The following is an 18,567-nucleotide window of genomic DNA, read 5'->3' on the forward strand; positions in this document are numbered from 1 at the left end:
GTTTAGACTGGTGTTTTGCAGGTACAATTTGATTAAGCACCTAGTTGAAAACTTGTGAGGCGTCTGTTTCTCAAATTAGACACTAATGTACTTGTCCTCTTGCTCAGTTGTGCACTGGGGTCTCCTTCCATTCTGGTTAGGCCAGTTTGCGCTGTTCTGTGTAGGGAGTAGTACACAGCATTGTACGAGATCTTCAGTTTCTTGGCAATTTTTCGCATGGAATAGCCTTCATTTCTCAGAAATAGAATAGACTAACAATTTTCAGAAGAAAATGATTTGTTTCTGGCCATTTTGAGCCTGTAATCGAACTCACAAATGCTGATGCTCCAGATACTCAACTAGTCTAAAGAAGGCCAGTTTTATTGCTTCATTAATCAGAACAACAGTTTTCAGCTGTGCTAACATAATTGCAAAAGGGTTTTCTAATGATCAATTAGCCTTTTAAAATGATAAACTTGGAGAATATAAAATATAGAATATATTTTGATTTGTTTAACACTTTTTTTTGGTTACTACATGATTCCATATGAGTTATTTCATAGTTTTGATGTCTCCACTATTATTCTACAACATAGACAATAGTTAAAATAAAGAAAAAACATTGAATTTGGAGGTGTGTCCAAACAATTGACCGGTACTGAATATGCATTGTGGAGGAGAACTGATCCTAGATCTGTACAAAGGCATAACATCTACAGCAGAAACAACTGTCTGTGTTAAAAAGGCCCAGCTGGATTGAATTGCGCCATTTAAAATGACATATTTGAATGTGAAATGATTTTCGGCTAAAATATCCTGGTTGTGGGTAAAGTTTATTTATTTTATACAGTAATTTTAGCTCATCTTTATCAAGGGTATCAATAACTAGGTGCTTATTTTGATATCTAGTTATTTGACTGAATCAGAAATACAGATGTGGAGTAGATGTAGAGTTTGTTTTAAATTCTCATAAAAAATCTGAACTAATCAAACAACACTTGTTGCTCTTTGTACGTGTTGATATAATATTCATATTTAATGGAGAGGAAAAAAACGTTTCCCTAAACTGCTTTATAATGTTATAATTCAATGAAGAATAAAAATAGTTTTCCCTCCAACTGCGTTTCCTCCCTCCAGACAGCAGATGGCGACATGTGTCTTTCAGGCGATGTTTCTAGTGTGACGTATAATCTAGTGGACGGAACGCTTCTTCAACAACTGCAGCCACCTCGGTAGCTCGCTAGCCAACAAAGTCGGCACAATCAAGTTCTTTAGACAATTTCGTGGTTTAATTGCCATTTTGCTTTAAACATACTTATGTGGAAACAACTAGCTACCCCATTAAATTTAATATTTACGTTGTAAGTCAACTAGCTGGCTGGTTAAATTAGCACTAGTCTAGTCGCTAATGCTAACTAGCTATTATCTCCGACCATGAGTTCACTAAGCTACTCTCCTCCTGTTAAAGAAGAGGATGTCTGTTGGACGGAGAAAGAAGCTCTGGTGAAAGAGGAGGAGGAAGAGGAGGCTGTTACAATACAAAAACAAGTAGAGGGTGAGGCTGTTACAGTGAAAGAAGAAGAGAAAGACGTTACAGTGAAAGAAGAGGAAGACGTGTTAAGAGTGAAGGAGGAGGAGGATGTTACTGTGAAAGAAGAGGAGAAAGACGTTTCCGTGAAAGAGGAGGAGGATGTTACTGTGAAAGAAGAGGAGGAAGATGCAGTTTTTGGAGTGGAGGATGAAGTGAAAGAAGATGAAGACGTTTTTGGAATTAAGGCTGAAGAGGGGGAGATTACTGTCACATTAGAGGAGGACGAAGAAGAGAAGACTGGAGAACTGATTAACACCAGTAAATACAGTGAGTACTATCTAATAAAACAGGGACATTGATCTGATTAACACCAGTAAATACAGTGAGTACTATCTAATAAAACAGGGACATTGATCTGATTAACACCAGTAAATACAGTGAGTACTATCTAATAAAACAGGGACATTGATCTGATTAACACCAGTAAATACAGTGAGTACTATCTAATAAAACAGGGACATTGATCTGATTAACACCAGTAAATACAGTGAGTACTATCTAATAAAACAGGGACATTGATCTGATTAACACCAGTAAATACATTGAGTACTATCTAATAAAACAGGGACATTGATCTGATTAACACCAGTAAATACAGTGAGTACTATCTTATAAAACAGGGACATTGATCTGATTAACACCAGTAAATACAGTGAGTACTATCTAATAAAACAGGGACATTGATCTGATTAACACCAGTAAATACAGTGAGTACTATCTAATAAAACAGGGACACAAACCATTTTGAGAACTTGTTCTCAACTGGCCTACCTGGTTAAATAAAGGTAATATATATATATATATATAGTAACTTTATTGACAACACCCAAATGGATACGGTCATTAATGTGGTTCTTCAATAATTACACATAATTCATAATACTGTAGCTGTTTAGTTACAGTCACATGTTCAACTATCATCAGCTGATCCAGGAAATCATTTTCTGAATGACAGTCACATGACAAACATCACGACATGCAACAACAACCAAAGTGCTTCTTCATTCATTACTCTGGTAAAGACAGTTATGCCGTGCTCCACGTTGGATCCAACATCCCTAACAAATTGATGTTTATAATGTGTTATTGTCTACTTGATTTACTGTAGGGTCTCGTTAGTCTGTTTGGAAACAGAGATACTTAGCTCATCATGTGTAGAGAACTGTTCCTTGATGGATAGGCTATTGTACAACACACAGAGATATTTTCCTATATTTGTTGTTATGGGTCCTACAGTAGGTATATGTTGTTGTTAGGTGAAGTTATGGGTCTTACAGTAGGTCTATGTTATTGTTAGGTGAAGTTATGGGTCCTACAGTAGGTCTATGTTATTGTTAGGTGAAGTTATGGGTCCTACAGTAGGTCTATGTTATTGTTAGGTAAAGTTATGGGTCCTACAGTAGGTCTATGTTATTGTTAGGTGAAGTTATGGGTCCTACAGTAGGTCTATGTTGTTGTTAGGTGAAGTTATGGGTTCTACAGTAGGTCTATGTTATTGTTAGGTGAAGTTATGGGTCCTACAGTAGGTCTATGTTGTTGTTAGGTGAAGTTATGGGTCCTACAGTAGGTCTATGTTGTTGTTAGGTGAAGTTATGGGTCCTACAGTAGGTCTATGTTGTTGTTATGGGTCCTACAGTAGGTCTATGTTATTGTTATGGGTCCTAGAGGACACTATGTATGTCATGCAACAACAACCAAAGTGCTTCGTTCATTACATAGGTATGTTTGTTGTTAGGTGAAGTTATGGGCCAATTTGGCAAACAGTGTACAAACCCTCATTGTCAGGCTGATGGAAAAGCCAAAGAGCATTTTACTGGTTGAAGTGTTTTTTACGTACAAAGTGGTTGATTTGCGATGACGACACAAACATTATATTAAGCAGGACATTCAAACGAGCCTTACAATTATAATCCAAAGTAGTGTGAAATGAACTCATCATCAACCTGGAAATGGAGGTTACTCCCCTGAATTTCCCCCATTCACATTCAGAATACATTGTGAAAAACTAAAATCTTTGCTCACCATTTTTGCTCCAGGCAGATATACTACATCCATAACTAGTGGTTTCCTCATTACCAGATATACTACATCCATAACTAGTGGTTTCCTCATTACCAGATATACTACATCCATAACTAGTGGTTTCCTCATTACCAGATATACTACATCCATAACTAGTGGTTTCCTCATTACCAGATATACTACATCCATAACTAGTGGTTTCCTCATTACCAGATATACTACATCCATAACTAGTGGTTTCCTCATTACCAGATATACTACATCCATAACTAGTGGTTTCCTCATTAGCAGATATACTACATCCATAACTAGTGGTTTCCTCATTACCAGATATACTACATCCATAACTAGTGGTTTCCTCATTTCCAGATATACTACATCCATAACTAGTGGTTTCCTCATTAGCAGATATACTACATCCATAACTAGTGGTTTCCTCATTACCAGATATACTACATCCATAACTAGTGGTTTCCTCATTACCAAATATACTACATCCATAACTAGTGGTTTCCTCATTAGCAGATATACTACATCCATAACTAGTGGTTTCCTCATTACCAGATACACTACATCCATAACTAGTGGTTTCCTCATTACCAGATATACTACATCCATAACTAGTGGTTTCCTCATTACCAGATACACTACATCCATAACTAGTGGTTTCCTCATTACCAGATATACTACATCCATAACTAGCGGTTTCCTCATTAGCAGGGAGGAGTTTCTGCAATCAAATTGTGTGCGCATTGCCTTCGTGCTGCAATTTTAGCAAACACAGAAAGGGACCTATATTGGAGACCAATAGTTGTCTGGCACACTGCTTAGAGTTACAACAACTTTAATAACTTATTTCTAGTTACTACTGATTTGAAAACAAGACAAAATATGATTGTTGCTAAGTTGACTGTCTTAATGGTCAAATAATTTAACAGAAGTCAATTGTTGTACAAGTTCATGGGTATGATCTGGGCATCACCTTTTACCTCAAATAAACAGTGGATTTCTGCTGTTGTGGGCATTTAACCATCTGTCTGACTTTGTTGTTCACACAGGAGAGATATGGGACTATCGTGGATCCTCTGGGGAGCCTCAACAACCTCATGATGCTGACGAGGCAGAGAAGAGTCTCTCCAGATCAGAACACCTCAATAAACACCAGCAGAGACCCACAGGGAAGAAATCTCACTCCTGCTCTGACTGTGGGAAGAGATTCACCTCATCAGGCATTAAAATTCATCCGAGAATCCAGACAGGAGATAAATCTTTTAGCTGTACTCAATGTGGGGTGAGTTTTACTCAGTCAACCAGCCTCATATCACACCAGAGAATACACACAGGAGAGAAACCGTATCGCTGTGGTCAATGTGGGAAGAGTTTTTTAAAATCTAGAGATCTGACGGTGCACCAGAGAATACACACAGGAGAGAAACCTTATAGCTGTACTCAATGTGGGAAGAGTTTTGTTCAATCTGGCCAGCTCAAATTACACCAGAGAACACACACAGGAGAGAAACCTTATAGCTGTGGTCAATGTGAGAAAAGTTTTGGTCAATCTGGCCATCTGACAGTGCACCAGAGAACACACATAGGAGAGAAATCTTATAGCTGTACTCAATGTGGGAAGAGTTTTGTTCAATCTTGCCAGCTCAAATTACACCAGAGAACACACACAGGAGAGAAACCTTATAGCTGTTGTCAATGTGGAAAGAGTTTTGCTGAATCTGGCAATCTGACAAGACACCAGCAAGTACACACAGGAGAGAAACCATTCCACTGTTCAGATTGTGGAAAAAGATTCTCAACTTCACAGAATTTGAAGATGCACCAGAAAACACACACAGGAGAGAAAGCTTATAGCTGTGATCAATGTGTGAAGAGATACTTTGATAAAAGATCTCTGATCAAACATCAGAAAATTCATGAAGGAGTTGTTTCATGATATCAATGAATTAATGTCACAATGTAGAATGTTTAAACATTGTAGTAGGAGTATTTTAATGATGTCACAATGTAGAACCCTAAACGTTTGTCCCCTGTTCTATTGATTTCAACATGATATGGATATTAGCCTCAGGGGGAAAATCCAGGCTCTGAAATGGAAGAGTTACTATTTATGAGATTTAACAAAAAGTGACTAACAAAAAAAGAGCTCTGTTACACTTACCACGTTGGTGACCCACTTGAATCAAAACGCAACACTTCAAAATGTAGCGAGCTGTTTTCTACAAATTGTCCTCTAACCAGGGATGTACACATTATTCCCAGATTCCGTGTGGTTTTTGAGCTGTTCGTTTTAACAGGACGTGTAAACTCATCTTCCTCCTTTCGCACAATTGATTGCCAGCAGCATACCACCCTGCATCCCACTGCTTGCTTGCTTCTGAAGCTAAGCAGGGTTGGTCCTGGTCAGTCCCTGGATGGGAGACCAGATGCTGCTGGAAGTGGTGTTGGAGGGCCAGTAGGAGGCGCTCTTTCCTCTGGTCTAAACAATATCCAAATTCCCCAGGGCAGTGATTGGGGACAGTGCCCAGTGTAGGGTGCCGTCTTTCAGATGGGACGTTAAACGGGTGTCCTGACTCTCTGAGGTCATTAAAGATCCCATGGTGCTTATCGTAAGAGTAGGGGTGTTAACCCCGGTGTCCTGGCTAAATTCCCAATCTGGCCCTCATACCATCATGGATATCTAATCATCCCCAGCTTACAATTGGCTCATTCATCCCCCTCCTCTCCCCTGTAACTATTCCCCAGGTTCTTGCTGTAAATGAGAATGTGTTCTCAGTCAATTTACCTGGTAAAATAAAGGTAAAATAAAAAAATACAAATAAAAATTCCACATGATATCGATGAGTTATGACAAATAAGTGTTGTGTTCCTTTGTTTAGTGACCCCTACATTTAAATGCATCACTCCAAAATGTAGCTGACTGTCTTCTGCAGGTTGTCCTCTAACCAGTGAGGTAACAGATATCTCCCATTTCCATGTGTTGTGTTTATTGTGGCAGATGTTTATGTATATAGCACATGTTATGTTTAGGTTTTCAATTTATCACAAACTGTTTCTGCATATTGGTTATTGATTTGGACACGTTAAAACTGTGTTTTGACATTGGGGATATCCCACCTAGCAACATGTCATTGAAAAGCTGTTGAAAGTAGACTATGCAACCAAATATTTCATATTTACATTTCATGTAACATTTAGTAATGATTATTTTTAATGCAACCAATTTTCATTTTTTGGGTACAATTATATTGACATTGTTGCCCTGCTATTAGAATATCAGGGTTCATTCTCAGATGTGCCAACCCAAATGTACTAGAGCATGACATTGGGGACTGGGCCCCGATCCAACAACATGCCTATCTAGTGAACCCTGAAAAGAGAGAGAAGCTCCGCAGTGAGGTGAAAAGTTACTATGGATATTGCAGGAGTTTCCTCTTGAAATCAGACATGTCCGTGGTAAGGACAACTTGGTTGCTGATTGTCTCAAGGGTTGGCAGTCAAAAAGATTTGTATTTTGCGTTTAACCAGTGCGTTGCCATGGATCACAATTTATTTTGACACGTTTTTCCGTTTTGGAGATGAGTTTTATCTCTTATTATTTTCTGTAGGTTTTTGAAACTGCACTGTTGGTTAGGGGCTCGTAAGTCAGCATTTCACTGTTAGGTCTACAGGTCTACTACACCTGTTGTATTCGGCACACGTGACTAATACAATTTGATTTGAGTTTATTTTTGGGTTCCTTCCAAGGGGACGAGAGTTCTAGAAGCTAGTGAGTTTTAGGATTCTATAGTAAGAAAAAGGAGAATAAAATAATACGATTGTATATTATTATTTAAATAATTGTTTTTAATTGTTGACAGCCAGTAGACACCATGTTTATATTGGTGAAGGTGAAGCATTGTAGTTGATTATAATGAGAAATGGAAGTTGTTTTCTGTTGGTGGTAAGCAAACTTGTCCATCAAAAATATAGGACATATTTGTTGTCTTAAGGGTGAAGGTGTTACAGGCTTTGGTTTTTCCATTTATGTTTTGAGGTTGGACTTTAGCGCGTCTAGCTCGTTAGCCCGTCTAGCTCGTTAGCCCGTCTAGCTCGTTAGCACGTCTAGCTCGTTAGCCCGTCTAGCTCGTTAGCTCGTCTAGCTCGTTAGCCCGTCTAGCTCGTTAGCTCGTTTAGCTCGTTAGCCCGTCTAGCTCGTTAGCCCGTCTAGCTCCGTTAGCCCGTCTAGCTCGTTAGCCCGTCTAGCTCGTTAGCACGTCTAGCTCGTTAGCACGTCTAGCTCATTAGCACGTCTAGCTCGTTAGCACGTCTAGCTCGTTAGCCCGTCTAGCTCGTTAGCACGTAGGACGCACTGATTGGTGTCACCTCGTTAGTCAGTATGTGTTACACCTGTGCTGGCTTGTCCATCTCGTTAGTGGGAAGGTGTTTCACCTGAGCTGGTCCAGGTTCTATTTAAGAGTGTCTGGCCCAGTGCTCCAGTTGTCTTGATACATGTGGAGAGTCAACACCTTTAGTTGTTCCACCTTTTTGGTTTACTTCCTGTCTTTAAGTTTGGTGTGGGTTTTTCTTTTGTTTTCCTCTTCTTGGGCAGATTTAGTGGATCTCATGGGTGGGTGTCTTTTAGGTCCCAGTTGTTGTTACTAGTCAACTTTCAGTAGACACTGTGAGCAAAACTGCAAGATTATGTTATAATACTTTTATTGAATCAAATGGTTGTTTTATGCAACAGAATAGAGGGTTCTTATAACTATTATGTCTGTGTTCTACTGAGGATGGGCCTCTGGGAGAAAACACTGACAGGAGATTTGCAATGTCTTTTGGGTGATAAAACCTAAAGAGACTGCATTCCAGAACATGAGTTAATGTTTCTGTTCTATATGGTACCAGGGAGAGATGACCCCAGGGCCAGACCCTGGTCTCTACACAGAGTACTGTTTTTACAGAAGATACACTCTGCTGAGAATTATGTGTCTTTCATACAAGTCTTAACCTTGTGACCCGTTCTATACATCTGTTGTTGGTCATGTAGGTTAAAAGGGGTGTGTCTTGGCTGTAAAAGACCTTTGTACTTTTGTCTCGGGGCTCTCAACGAATCTGGGGGTGATTCATCTCTCAATGAATCATCTGGGGGTGATTCATCTCTCAACGAATCATCTGGGGGTGATTCATCTCTCAATGAATCATCTGGGGGTGATTCATCTCTCAACGAATCATCTGCGGGTGATTCATCTCTCAATGAATCATCTGGGGGTGATTGTTCGACCAGCCATCATTATCATAGGGCACCCAATTGATTGACTTTATATGTGTGTTGTATTGACCTGCTCCCTTATAAGTGAATAAAGATTTAGTTTAAGAATAACTCTGACTTGTGTGATAAGTTTGTCTCAATTGATATTAAAGAAATTAACCACCACATTTGGCGACGGGGATGTGAATCTTCACTTGGTGACCGCTCCTGCCGACCTGGGTAAATGGTGCACAAGGGATCCCTCAAACTTGGGATCTCAGGGAAACCACACTGCGGGAACGGAGCAAATGGACCCACCTTTGATCTGAGAGGCAGTGAGCCGAGTGGATACCACATCTCCAACGTAGTTTAAAAAGGAAGAGGTGAGCGAAAGACGCAAAGTGGAGTTTTTAGAAAATCCTTGTAGGCTCTGAGTGTGTATTCCTGTGTGGAGGTGTAAACAGGGCCCAGTCAGTAGAATCTGAGGCTGAGTCAGCTATCTGTGCAAACTGGATGAAAACTAGAATCTGTGTTTACTAGTTAAGACCATTTATGATATAGTATAAGATAGTAAGGTGCACCTGTAATTGTTTTAAACCTGGACCCCATTTTAGAAGTATTGAAAGATGTAAATGTATTTGATTCATTATCCTAGGAACTAACTATGAGATACAAATTAGAAAATATTCCTGCAGGTTAAAATATTGTTGAAAAACAACTCATTGATTAGGTATGTTTGTGAATAGCACTGTGTGACTGTGATATGAGAGTTGTGTGACTGTGATATGAGAGTTGTGTGACTGAGTCTTAATCTGATGTTTGGATAATAACATAGAGATCTATAGTTCCTCCTAGAGATCTGTAGTTCCTCACAGAGATCTATAGTTCCTCCTAGAGGTCTATAGTTCCTCCTAGAGATCTATAGTTCCTCACAGTGATCTATAGTTCCTCCTAGAGATCTATAGTTCCTCCTAGAGATCTATAGTTCCTCACAGAGATCTATAGTTCCTCCTAGAGATCTATAGTTCCTCTCAGAGATCTGTAGTTCCTCTCAGAGATCTGGACTGCCAAAATAGCAGGATGATGTCCTCACCCCTGCCTCGACTCTCTACCTCTGCTAGTCCTTATTCTCTTGTTGTCTATATCCATTCCATGGACTTTATTCATTTCTGAGAAGATAATTTGCACACATTTGTATGCTAATAGATTTCAGTTTGTATTGACTGCTATGTAGGTTAAATGTACACTTCAAATGCAGCTGTCCTACAACATATCTGTACCTTCTTGATCCCAATTGCATTGTGTCCATCTTCTGTCCTATAAGAATTTCAAAGGAAGAGAAAATGTGTCAAAGAATAGTCTTACAAGCATTAATGTATATATATATATCTATATATATATACTTTGTAATTTGTAAGTCGCTCTGGATAAGATCGTCTGCTAAATTACGTAATTGTAAATGTACTACATCAATATTTAAAGATAAATGGCATCGACATACAATTGAATGTAAAATAGAAGAACATATTGGAGAAAGCACTAGCCAATACAGTACTGCCATACAGTAACAGTACTGTCATACAGGCATAATATCACATTTCAAGATATCTTTGTACACAAATTGTTCAATATTTTATCAGGCTGACTTGAAAGATTATACGCAACATTTTGCTGCGTGGCAATACTGTGTTTGGATTCTGAAGGGCATTCATACAAAAGAGGTAGTCTAGACACTGTATTAATACCATTATGCATTTGAATCCCATCTACAGCTACCATCTAAGATATTAATTTCCCTCCACAAGGGGGCGGACATGTAACGTTTCCAAAATGGGATAGTATTGTACATGTAACGTTTCCAAAATGGGATAGTATTGTCCATGTAACGTTTCCAAAATGGTATAGTATTGTACATGTAACGTTTCCAAAATGGGATAGTATTGTACATGTAACGTTTCCAAAATGGGATAGTATTGTACATGTAACGTTTCCAAAATGGGATAGTATTGTACATGTAACGTTTCCAAAATGGGATAGTGTTGTACATGTAATGTTTCCAAAATGGGATAGTATTGTACATGTAACGTTTCCAAAATGGGATAGTATTGTCCATGTAACGTTTCCAAAATGGGATAGTATTGTACATGTAATGTTTCCAAAATGGGATAGTATTGTACATGTAACGTTTCCAAAATGGGATAGTATTATCCATGTAACGTTTCCAAAATGGGATAGTATTGTACATGTCACATTATGCCCCCTTGTGAGTTAATAGTATTGCATGCTGTAGCAGCCTATATAAAGAGGAAGACCTCTATTGACGATTCAGTTCGTTGTAACATCTCGTCTGGACAGGTCACCGTCCTTAGTTAGTTAGTTAACGAAGCTAACGTTAGTAGAAGCTGCTGCAGCTCCAATACAGTATGAGTTGAGACGGTGAACTGATGTTGAATTACACCTCTGTTGCTAGGCAGAACTTTAGTCACATGAGTTCTTCCTCACTTGACCTGACCTGACCTCAGCCTAAATTCCTCACTCCTCCCCACCTCACAGCTGTCCTGTTGACTTGTTCCAGACTATGGTCCTTCTCCTCCCCACCTCACGGCTGTCCTGTTGACTTGTTCCAGACTGTGGTCCTTCTCCTCCCCACCTCACGGCTGTCCTGTTGACTTGTTCCAGACTGTGGTCCTTCTCCTCCCCACCTCACGGCTGTCCTGTTGACTTGTTCCAGACTGTGGTCCTTCTCCTCCCCACCTCACGGCTGTCCTGTTGACTTGTTCCAGACTGTGGTCCTTCTCCTCCCCACCTCACGGCTGTCCTGTTGACTTGTTCCAGACTGTGGCCCTTCTCCTCCCCACCTCACGGCTGTCCTGTTGACTTGTTCCAGACTGTGGCCCTTCTCCTCCCCACCTCACGGCTGTCCTGTTGACTTGTTCCAGACTGTGGCCCTTCTCCTCCCCACCTCACGGCTGTCCTGTTGACTTGTTCCAGACTGTGGCCCTTCTCCTCCCCACCTCACGGCTGTCCTGTTGACTTGTTCCAGACTGTGGTCCTTCTCCTCCCCACCTCACGGCTGTCCTGTTGACTTGTTCCAGACTGTGGTCCTTCTCCTCCCCACCTCACGGCTGTCCTGTTGACTTGTTCCAGACTGTGGGCCTTCTCCTCCCCACCTCACGGCTGTCCTGTTGACTTGTTCCAGACTGTGGTCCTTCTCCTCCCCACCTCACGGCTGTCCTGTTGACTTGTTCCAGACTGTGGCCCTTCTCCTCCCCACCTCACGGCTGTCCTGTTGACTTGTTCCAGACTGTGGCCCTTCTCCTTCCGTAGGATCCCTGACGTCTAACAATAACACATTCTGACAGAATGTAAACGTTCTACATTCCCCTCAAACATTGACATGAATAAGGATATTTCATATTTTCAAGTTCAGAACCCATCACCTGCTATGTAAAAGAGAGAAGAATGCACAATGGTCAATGCTATCTGGGATCCTTGGGACATCCCTACCCTGAACCCTAACCTTAACCCCTACCTTAACCATTTTAAAAGTCAACTTCAACGGGCTAGGGACGTCCCAAGGATGTATCTCTACCTGGAAATACATGATCTAAGTGATTGATAGTTGGTATTCAGCAGTCATAAAGCCTTATTTACTTTAATGAACTACTAAAATAGTGACTTTGTCAGACAGCATAGACAGCAGCTCTACACTTTATTGACTGACTGATCCATTCATCCTTCCATCCCTCCTCAGCCTTCCTCTCCTCTGAAGACCCAGTGAGGGTGGAGCTCAGTCAGAGAGCTGTTGAGGGACTGGTTAGGCAGAACACTTCTACAGCCAGAGAGGTGAGAGGTCACACATGGTTTAGATGGTAAATATTTATGTCCCCTTAGCGATTCATCACGTCAGCAAAAGGGAATATGTTCCATCATCTATGTTTATTTACATTAGTGCAAATTGTCCACTGATATGGGTGTAATTTCTCACCCCTTTTGGCTGTATGAAAGTTAATTTCCCCTCAGACACACACATTTGTTCTTTGATATTATGAAGGTCATTTGTGTCAAATGTACTTTTCCCCTCATTCACCCCATCTCTTTACATTGCTTATGTATATTCAGTGGCCTAACTGCGTCCAGACTATGTCAAAGGCCCATCCTGGTAGATCTGAACCTAATGCAGCTTGGAGTGATCGGATGACAGAAGTCACATTTAGGTGCCAGGTGTAACTGAGGCCATAGATGCTCCATATCCATTACTTTGAGTGTTGTATATAATATGACTAAATGTGTTTCTGTGTTGCAGGGGCAGTCAATAAATGGAACAGCAAGGCCACAGAACATGACATAATCAGAGCTGTGGGAGACCACCTCAAGCCCCTGGTAGAGCCGGGGGTGGTGTTTACCACTCCACCACGCCTTCAGCAGGCTGGAAAAGTGGGATTGATACGGTTTTTCATACTAAGATGGACCAAGAGTCTGTTGATTGGTCAGTCATTGGGTTAATTTGTTGAAATCAAATCAAGCTTGATGCAATATCCAACCCAAAATATAACTTGTTTTTTAGGAGGGGCTCTGAAAGACACTATGGGGGTGTCCACTGAAAGTTGACTAGTAACAACAACTGGGACCTAAAAGACACCCACCATGAGATCCACTAAATCTGCCCAAGAAGAGGAAAACAAAAGAAAAACCCACACCAAACTTAAAGACAGGAAGTAAACCAAAAAGGTGGAGCAACTAAAGGTGTTGACTCTCCACATGTATCAAGACAACTGGAGCACTGGGCCAGACACTCTTAAATAGAACCTGGACCAGCTCAGGTGAAACACCTTCCCACTAACGAGATGGACAAGCCAGCACAGGTGTAACACATACTGACTAACGAGGTGACACCAATCAGTGCGTCCTACGTGCTAACGAGCTAGACGTGCTAACGAGCTAGACGTGCTAACGAGGTAGACGTGCTAACGAGGTAGACGTGCTAACGAGCTCAAGTCCAACCTCAAAACATAAATGGAAAAACCAAAGCCTGTAACACCTTCCCCCTTAAGACAACAAATATATCCTACATTTCTTTAGGACAAGTTTGCTCACCACCAACAGAAAACAACTTCCATTTCACATTATAATCAACTACAATGCTTCACCTTCACCAATATAAACATGGTGTCTACTGGCTGTCAACAAGAAAAAAATATTTTCCCCCACTAGCTACTAGAACTCTCGTCTTCCTAAAACTCACTAGCTTCTAGAACTCTCGTCTTCCTAAAACTCACTAGCTTCTAGAACTCTCGTCTTCCTAAAACTCTCTAGCTTCTAGAACTCTCGTCTTCCTAAAACTCACTAGCTTCTAGAACTCTCGTCTTCCTAAAACCCACTAGCTTCTAGAACTCTCGTCTTCCTAAAACTCACTAGCTTCTAGAACTCTCGTCTTTCTAAATACCACTAGCTTCTAGAACTCTCGTCTTCCTAAAACTCACTAGCTTCTAGAACTCTCGTCTTCCTAAAACCCACTAGCTTCTAGAACTCTCGTCTTCCTAAAACTCTCTAGCTTCTAGAACTCTCGTCTTCCTAAAACTCACTAGCTTCTAGAACACTCGTCTTCCTAAAACTCACTAGCTTCTAGAACTCTCGTCTTCCTAAAACCCACTAGCTTCTAGAACTCATCTTCCTAAAACTCACTAGCTTCTAGAACTCTCGTCTTCCTAAAACTCACTAGCTTCTAGAACTCTCGTCCCCTTGGAACGAGCCCAAACAAAACTCATCTCCAATACGGAAAAACGTGCAGTCATAATAAATTGTGATCCATGGCAACGCACTGGCTAAACACAAAACACTAAACTTTTTAACTGCCCACCCTTGAGACAATCAGCAACCAAGTTGTCCTCACCACAGACATGTCTGATTTCAAGAGGAAACTCCTGCAATATCCATAGTAACTTTCCACCTCACTGCAGAGCTTCTCTCTCTTTTCAGGGTTCACTAGATAGGCATGTTGTTGGATCGGGGCCCAGTCCCCAATGTCATGCTCTAGTACATTTGGGTTGGCACATCTGAGAATGAACCCTGATATTCTAATAGCAGGGCAACAATGTCAATATAATTGTACCAAAAAATGGTCAGTTGGTTACATTAATAATAATCATTACTAAATGTTACATGAAATGTAAATATGAAATATTTGGTTGCATAGTCTACTTTCAACAGCTTTTCAATGACATGTTGCTAGGTGGGATATCCCCAATGTCAAAACACAGTTTTAACGTGTCCAAATCAATAACCAATATGCAGAAACAGTTTGTGATAAATTGAAAACCTAAACATAACATGTGCTATATACACAAACATCTGCCACAATAATCATATTACTTGTATTATTTAAAACAAGCACCTTATAAACTGCACAAGCACCAAAAACGCTGTTGTTTTGACAAGTAGCAATAAATCACTGATATCAATTAGGGGGGAAATCAGGTTCTACGTGCTGTTGAAACTAACACAACTAAAAAAACACATGGAAATGGGAGATATATTTTACCTCACTGATTAGAGGACAACCTGCAGAAGACAGTCAGCTACATTTTGGAGTGATGCATTTAAATGTAGGGGTCGCTAAACAAAGGAACGCAACACTTATTTGTCATCACTCATCGATATCATGTTGAAATCAATTGTGCCGAGAGGAGGGAGATGAGGTTGCGCGTCCTGTTAAAACTAACAGCTCAAAAACCACACAGAATCTGGGAATAATGTGTACATCACTGGTTAGAGGACAACTTGTAGAAAACAGCTAACTACATTTTGAAGTGTTGCATTTTGATTCAAGTGGGTCACCAACATGGTAAGTGTAACACAGCTCTTTTTTTGTTAGTACTTTTTGTTAAATCTCATAAATAGTAACTCTTCCATTTCAGAGCCTGGATTTTCCCCCCTGAGGCTAATATCCATATCATGCTGAAATCAATAGAACAGGGGACAAACGTTTAGGGTTCTACATTGTGACATCATTAAAATACTCCTTCTACAATGTTTAAACATTCTACATTGTGACATTATTTCATTGATATCATGAAACAACTCCGTATTTTCTGATGTTTGATCAGAGATCTTTTATCAGAGTATCTCTTGTCACATTGACCACAGCTATAAGGTTTCTCTCCTGTGTGTGTTCTCTTGTGTTGAGTCAGATGTCCAGATTGACCAAAACTCTTCCCACATTTACCACAGCTATAAGGTTTCTCTCCTGTGTGTGTTCTCTGGTGTAGAGTCAGAATGCTTGATGCAGCAAAACTCTTCCCACATTGAGTACAGCTATAAGGTTTCTCTCCTGTGTGTCTTCTCTGGTGCACTGTCAGATCTGTAGATTGAACAAAACTCTTCCCACATCGAGTACAGCTATAAGGTTTCTCTCCTGTGTGTATTCTCTGGTGCACTCTCAGACCTGTAGATTGAACAAAACTCTTCCCACATTCACCACAGCAATAAGATTTCTCTCCTGTGTGTGGATTCTCTGATGAATTGTAATGCCTGATGAGGTGAATCTCTTCCCACAGTCAGAGCAGCAGTGAGTTCTCTTCCCTGTGGATCTCTGCAGGTGTTTCTTGAGGAGTTCTGATCTGGAGAGACTCTTCTCTGCCTTGTCAGCATCATGATGTTGTTGAGGCTCCCCAGAGGATCCACGATAGTCACGTCTCTCTCCTGTGTGAACAACAAAGTCAGACAGATGATTTAAAGCCCCACAACAGCAGAAATCCACTGTTTATTTGAGGTAAAAGGTGATGCCCAGATCATACCCATGAAGTTATACAACAACTGATGTCTGTAAAGTTATTTGACCATTAAGACAGTCAACTTAGCAACAATCATATTTTGTCTTGTTTTCAAATTAGTAGAAACTAGAAATAAGTTATTAAAGTTGTTGTAACTCTAAGCAGTGTGCCAGACGACTTTTGGTCTCCAATATAGGCCCCTTTCTGTGTTTGCTAATATTGCGCTTTGCCATCTGCCTGACAATGAGTGTTTGTCCACTAAGTGTTTAACATAACTTCTCCTAACAACAACATAGACCTACTGTAGGACCCATAACTTCTCCTAACAACAACATAGACCTACTGTAGGACCCATAACTTCACCTAATAACAACATAGACCTACTGTAGGACCCATAACTTCACCTAACAACAACATAGACCTACTGTAGGCCCCAAAACTTCACCTAACAACAACATAGACCTACTGTAGGACCCATAACTTCACCTAACAATAACATAGACCTACTGTAGGACCCATAACTTCACCTAACAATAACATAGACCTACTGTAGGACCCATAACTTCACCTAACAACAACATAGACCTACTGTAGGACCCATAACTTCACCTAACAACAACATAGACCTACTGTAGGACCCATAACTATAACATAGACCTACTGTAGGACCCATAACTTCACCTAACAACAACATAGACCTAGGACTATAAATCATTTAATATTTCAGGTGAAACATGGAAACTAAAATGTCTTTGTCATGACATTTCATAACCTGATCACCAGATCATTTTGTGAATAATCCCACTAGGCTACTCTGTAATGTGTTGTCATTCTAAATGTCCTGAATAAAGGAAAATATCTCTGTGTGTTGTACAATAGCCTATCCATCAAGGAACAGTTCTCTACACATTGAGCAAAGAATCTCTGTGTCCAAACAGACTAATGAGACCCTACAGTAAATCAAGCAGACAATAACACATTATAAACATCCATTTGTTAGGGATGTTGGATCCAACGTGGAGCACGGCATAACTGTCTTTACCAGAGTAATGAATGAAGAAGCACTTTGGTTGTTGTTGCATGTCGTGATGTTTGTCATGTGACTGTCATTCAGAAAATGATTTCCTGGATCAGCTGATGATAGTTGAACATGTGACTGTAACTAAACAGCTACAGTATTAAGAATTATGTGTAATTATTGAAGAACGACGTTAATGACAGTATCCATTTGGGTGTTGTCAATAAAGTTAAGGTGACTCTCGGTTAGAACCATTGGATTTAGCAAACTCTGAAATGATTTAGGATTTCTGTGCCCATGAAAACTGTTTCCCCAGCGTAACATAAGGAGACACTAAATGTTACGTAGTTAGAGAGCATTTCAGAGATCTGAATACAAAAAACTGTCCTAACAGGACAATAACCTAAACCACAAGGCCAAATCTACACTGGAGGAGCTTACCAAGATGACATTGAATGTTCCTGAGTGGCCTAGTTACAGTTTGGACTTAAATCGTCTTGAAAGTCTATAGCAAGACTTGAAAATGGCTTTCTAGCAATGATCAACAACATACTTGACAGAACAGGAAGGATTTTAAAAAGAATAATGAATATTCACATGAAGATCAGTCTCCTATTGGATGACATCACGACTTCCCATCAAGCCAACTCCTTGGAGGCCTTACTATGACATCACTCACCCCTTCTAGTTTGCAGTTGTTAAAAAAACACTATTTTGCTCAAAACATGTATTTGTTTCCCTTTAGTGTGTTTATACTTTACTGTATTTATATATCACTTTTCAACAGGAAAAGTTTAAAAATCCCTGGAGGACTTCATGGACAATTCATACAGTACAAAAACATATTTGAGTGTAGAATGCCCTTTTAAAAATCACACATTAGTTCAACAACTGCAGAGTTTGTGTCCCTGTTTTATTAGATAGTACTCACTGTATTTACTGGTGT

General features: G+C 40.1%; 1 protein-coding gene across 1 annotated transcript; it reads left to right on the plus strand.

Moving 5' to 3' along the window:
* Nucleotides 1-1,208: 1,208 nt before the first annotated feature.
* On the plus strand, nucleotides 1,209-5,655 carry LOC145877194 (uncharacterized). The gene is made up of 2 exons (XM_082972486.1): nucleotides 1,209-1,837; nucleotides 4,651-5,655. The coding sequence occupies exons 1-2, from the start codon at nucleotides 1,414-1,416 to the stop codon at nucleotides 5,535-5,537; spliced, it is 1,311 nt and encodes a 436-aa protein (XP_082828612.1). The 5' UTR covers nucleotides 1,209-1,413; the 3' UTR covers nucleotides 5,538-5,655.
* The last annotated feature ends 12,912 nt before the right edge of the window (nucleotides 5,656-18,567 follow it).

The sequence above is a fragment of the Salmo salar genome, unplaced genomic scaffold (genome assembly GCF_965601325.2).
Source record: "Salmo salar unplaced genomic scaffold, fSalSal1 ptg000712l, whole genome shotgun sequence".
Taxonomy (NCBI): Eukaryota; Metazoa; Chordata; class Actinopteri; order Salmoniformes; family Salmonidae; genus Salmo; species Salmo salar.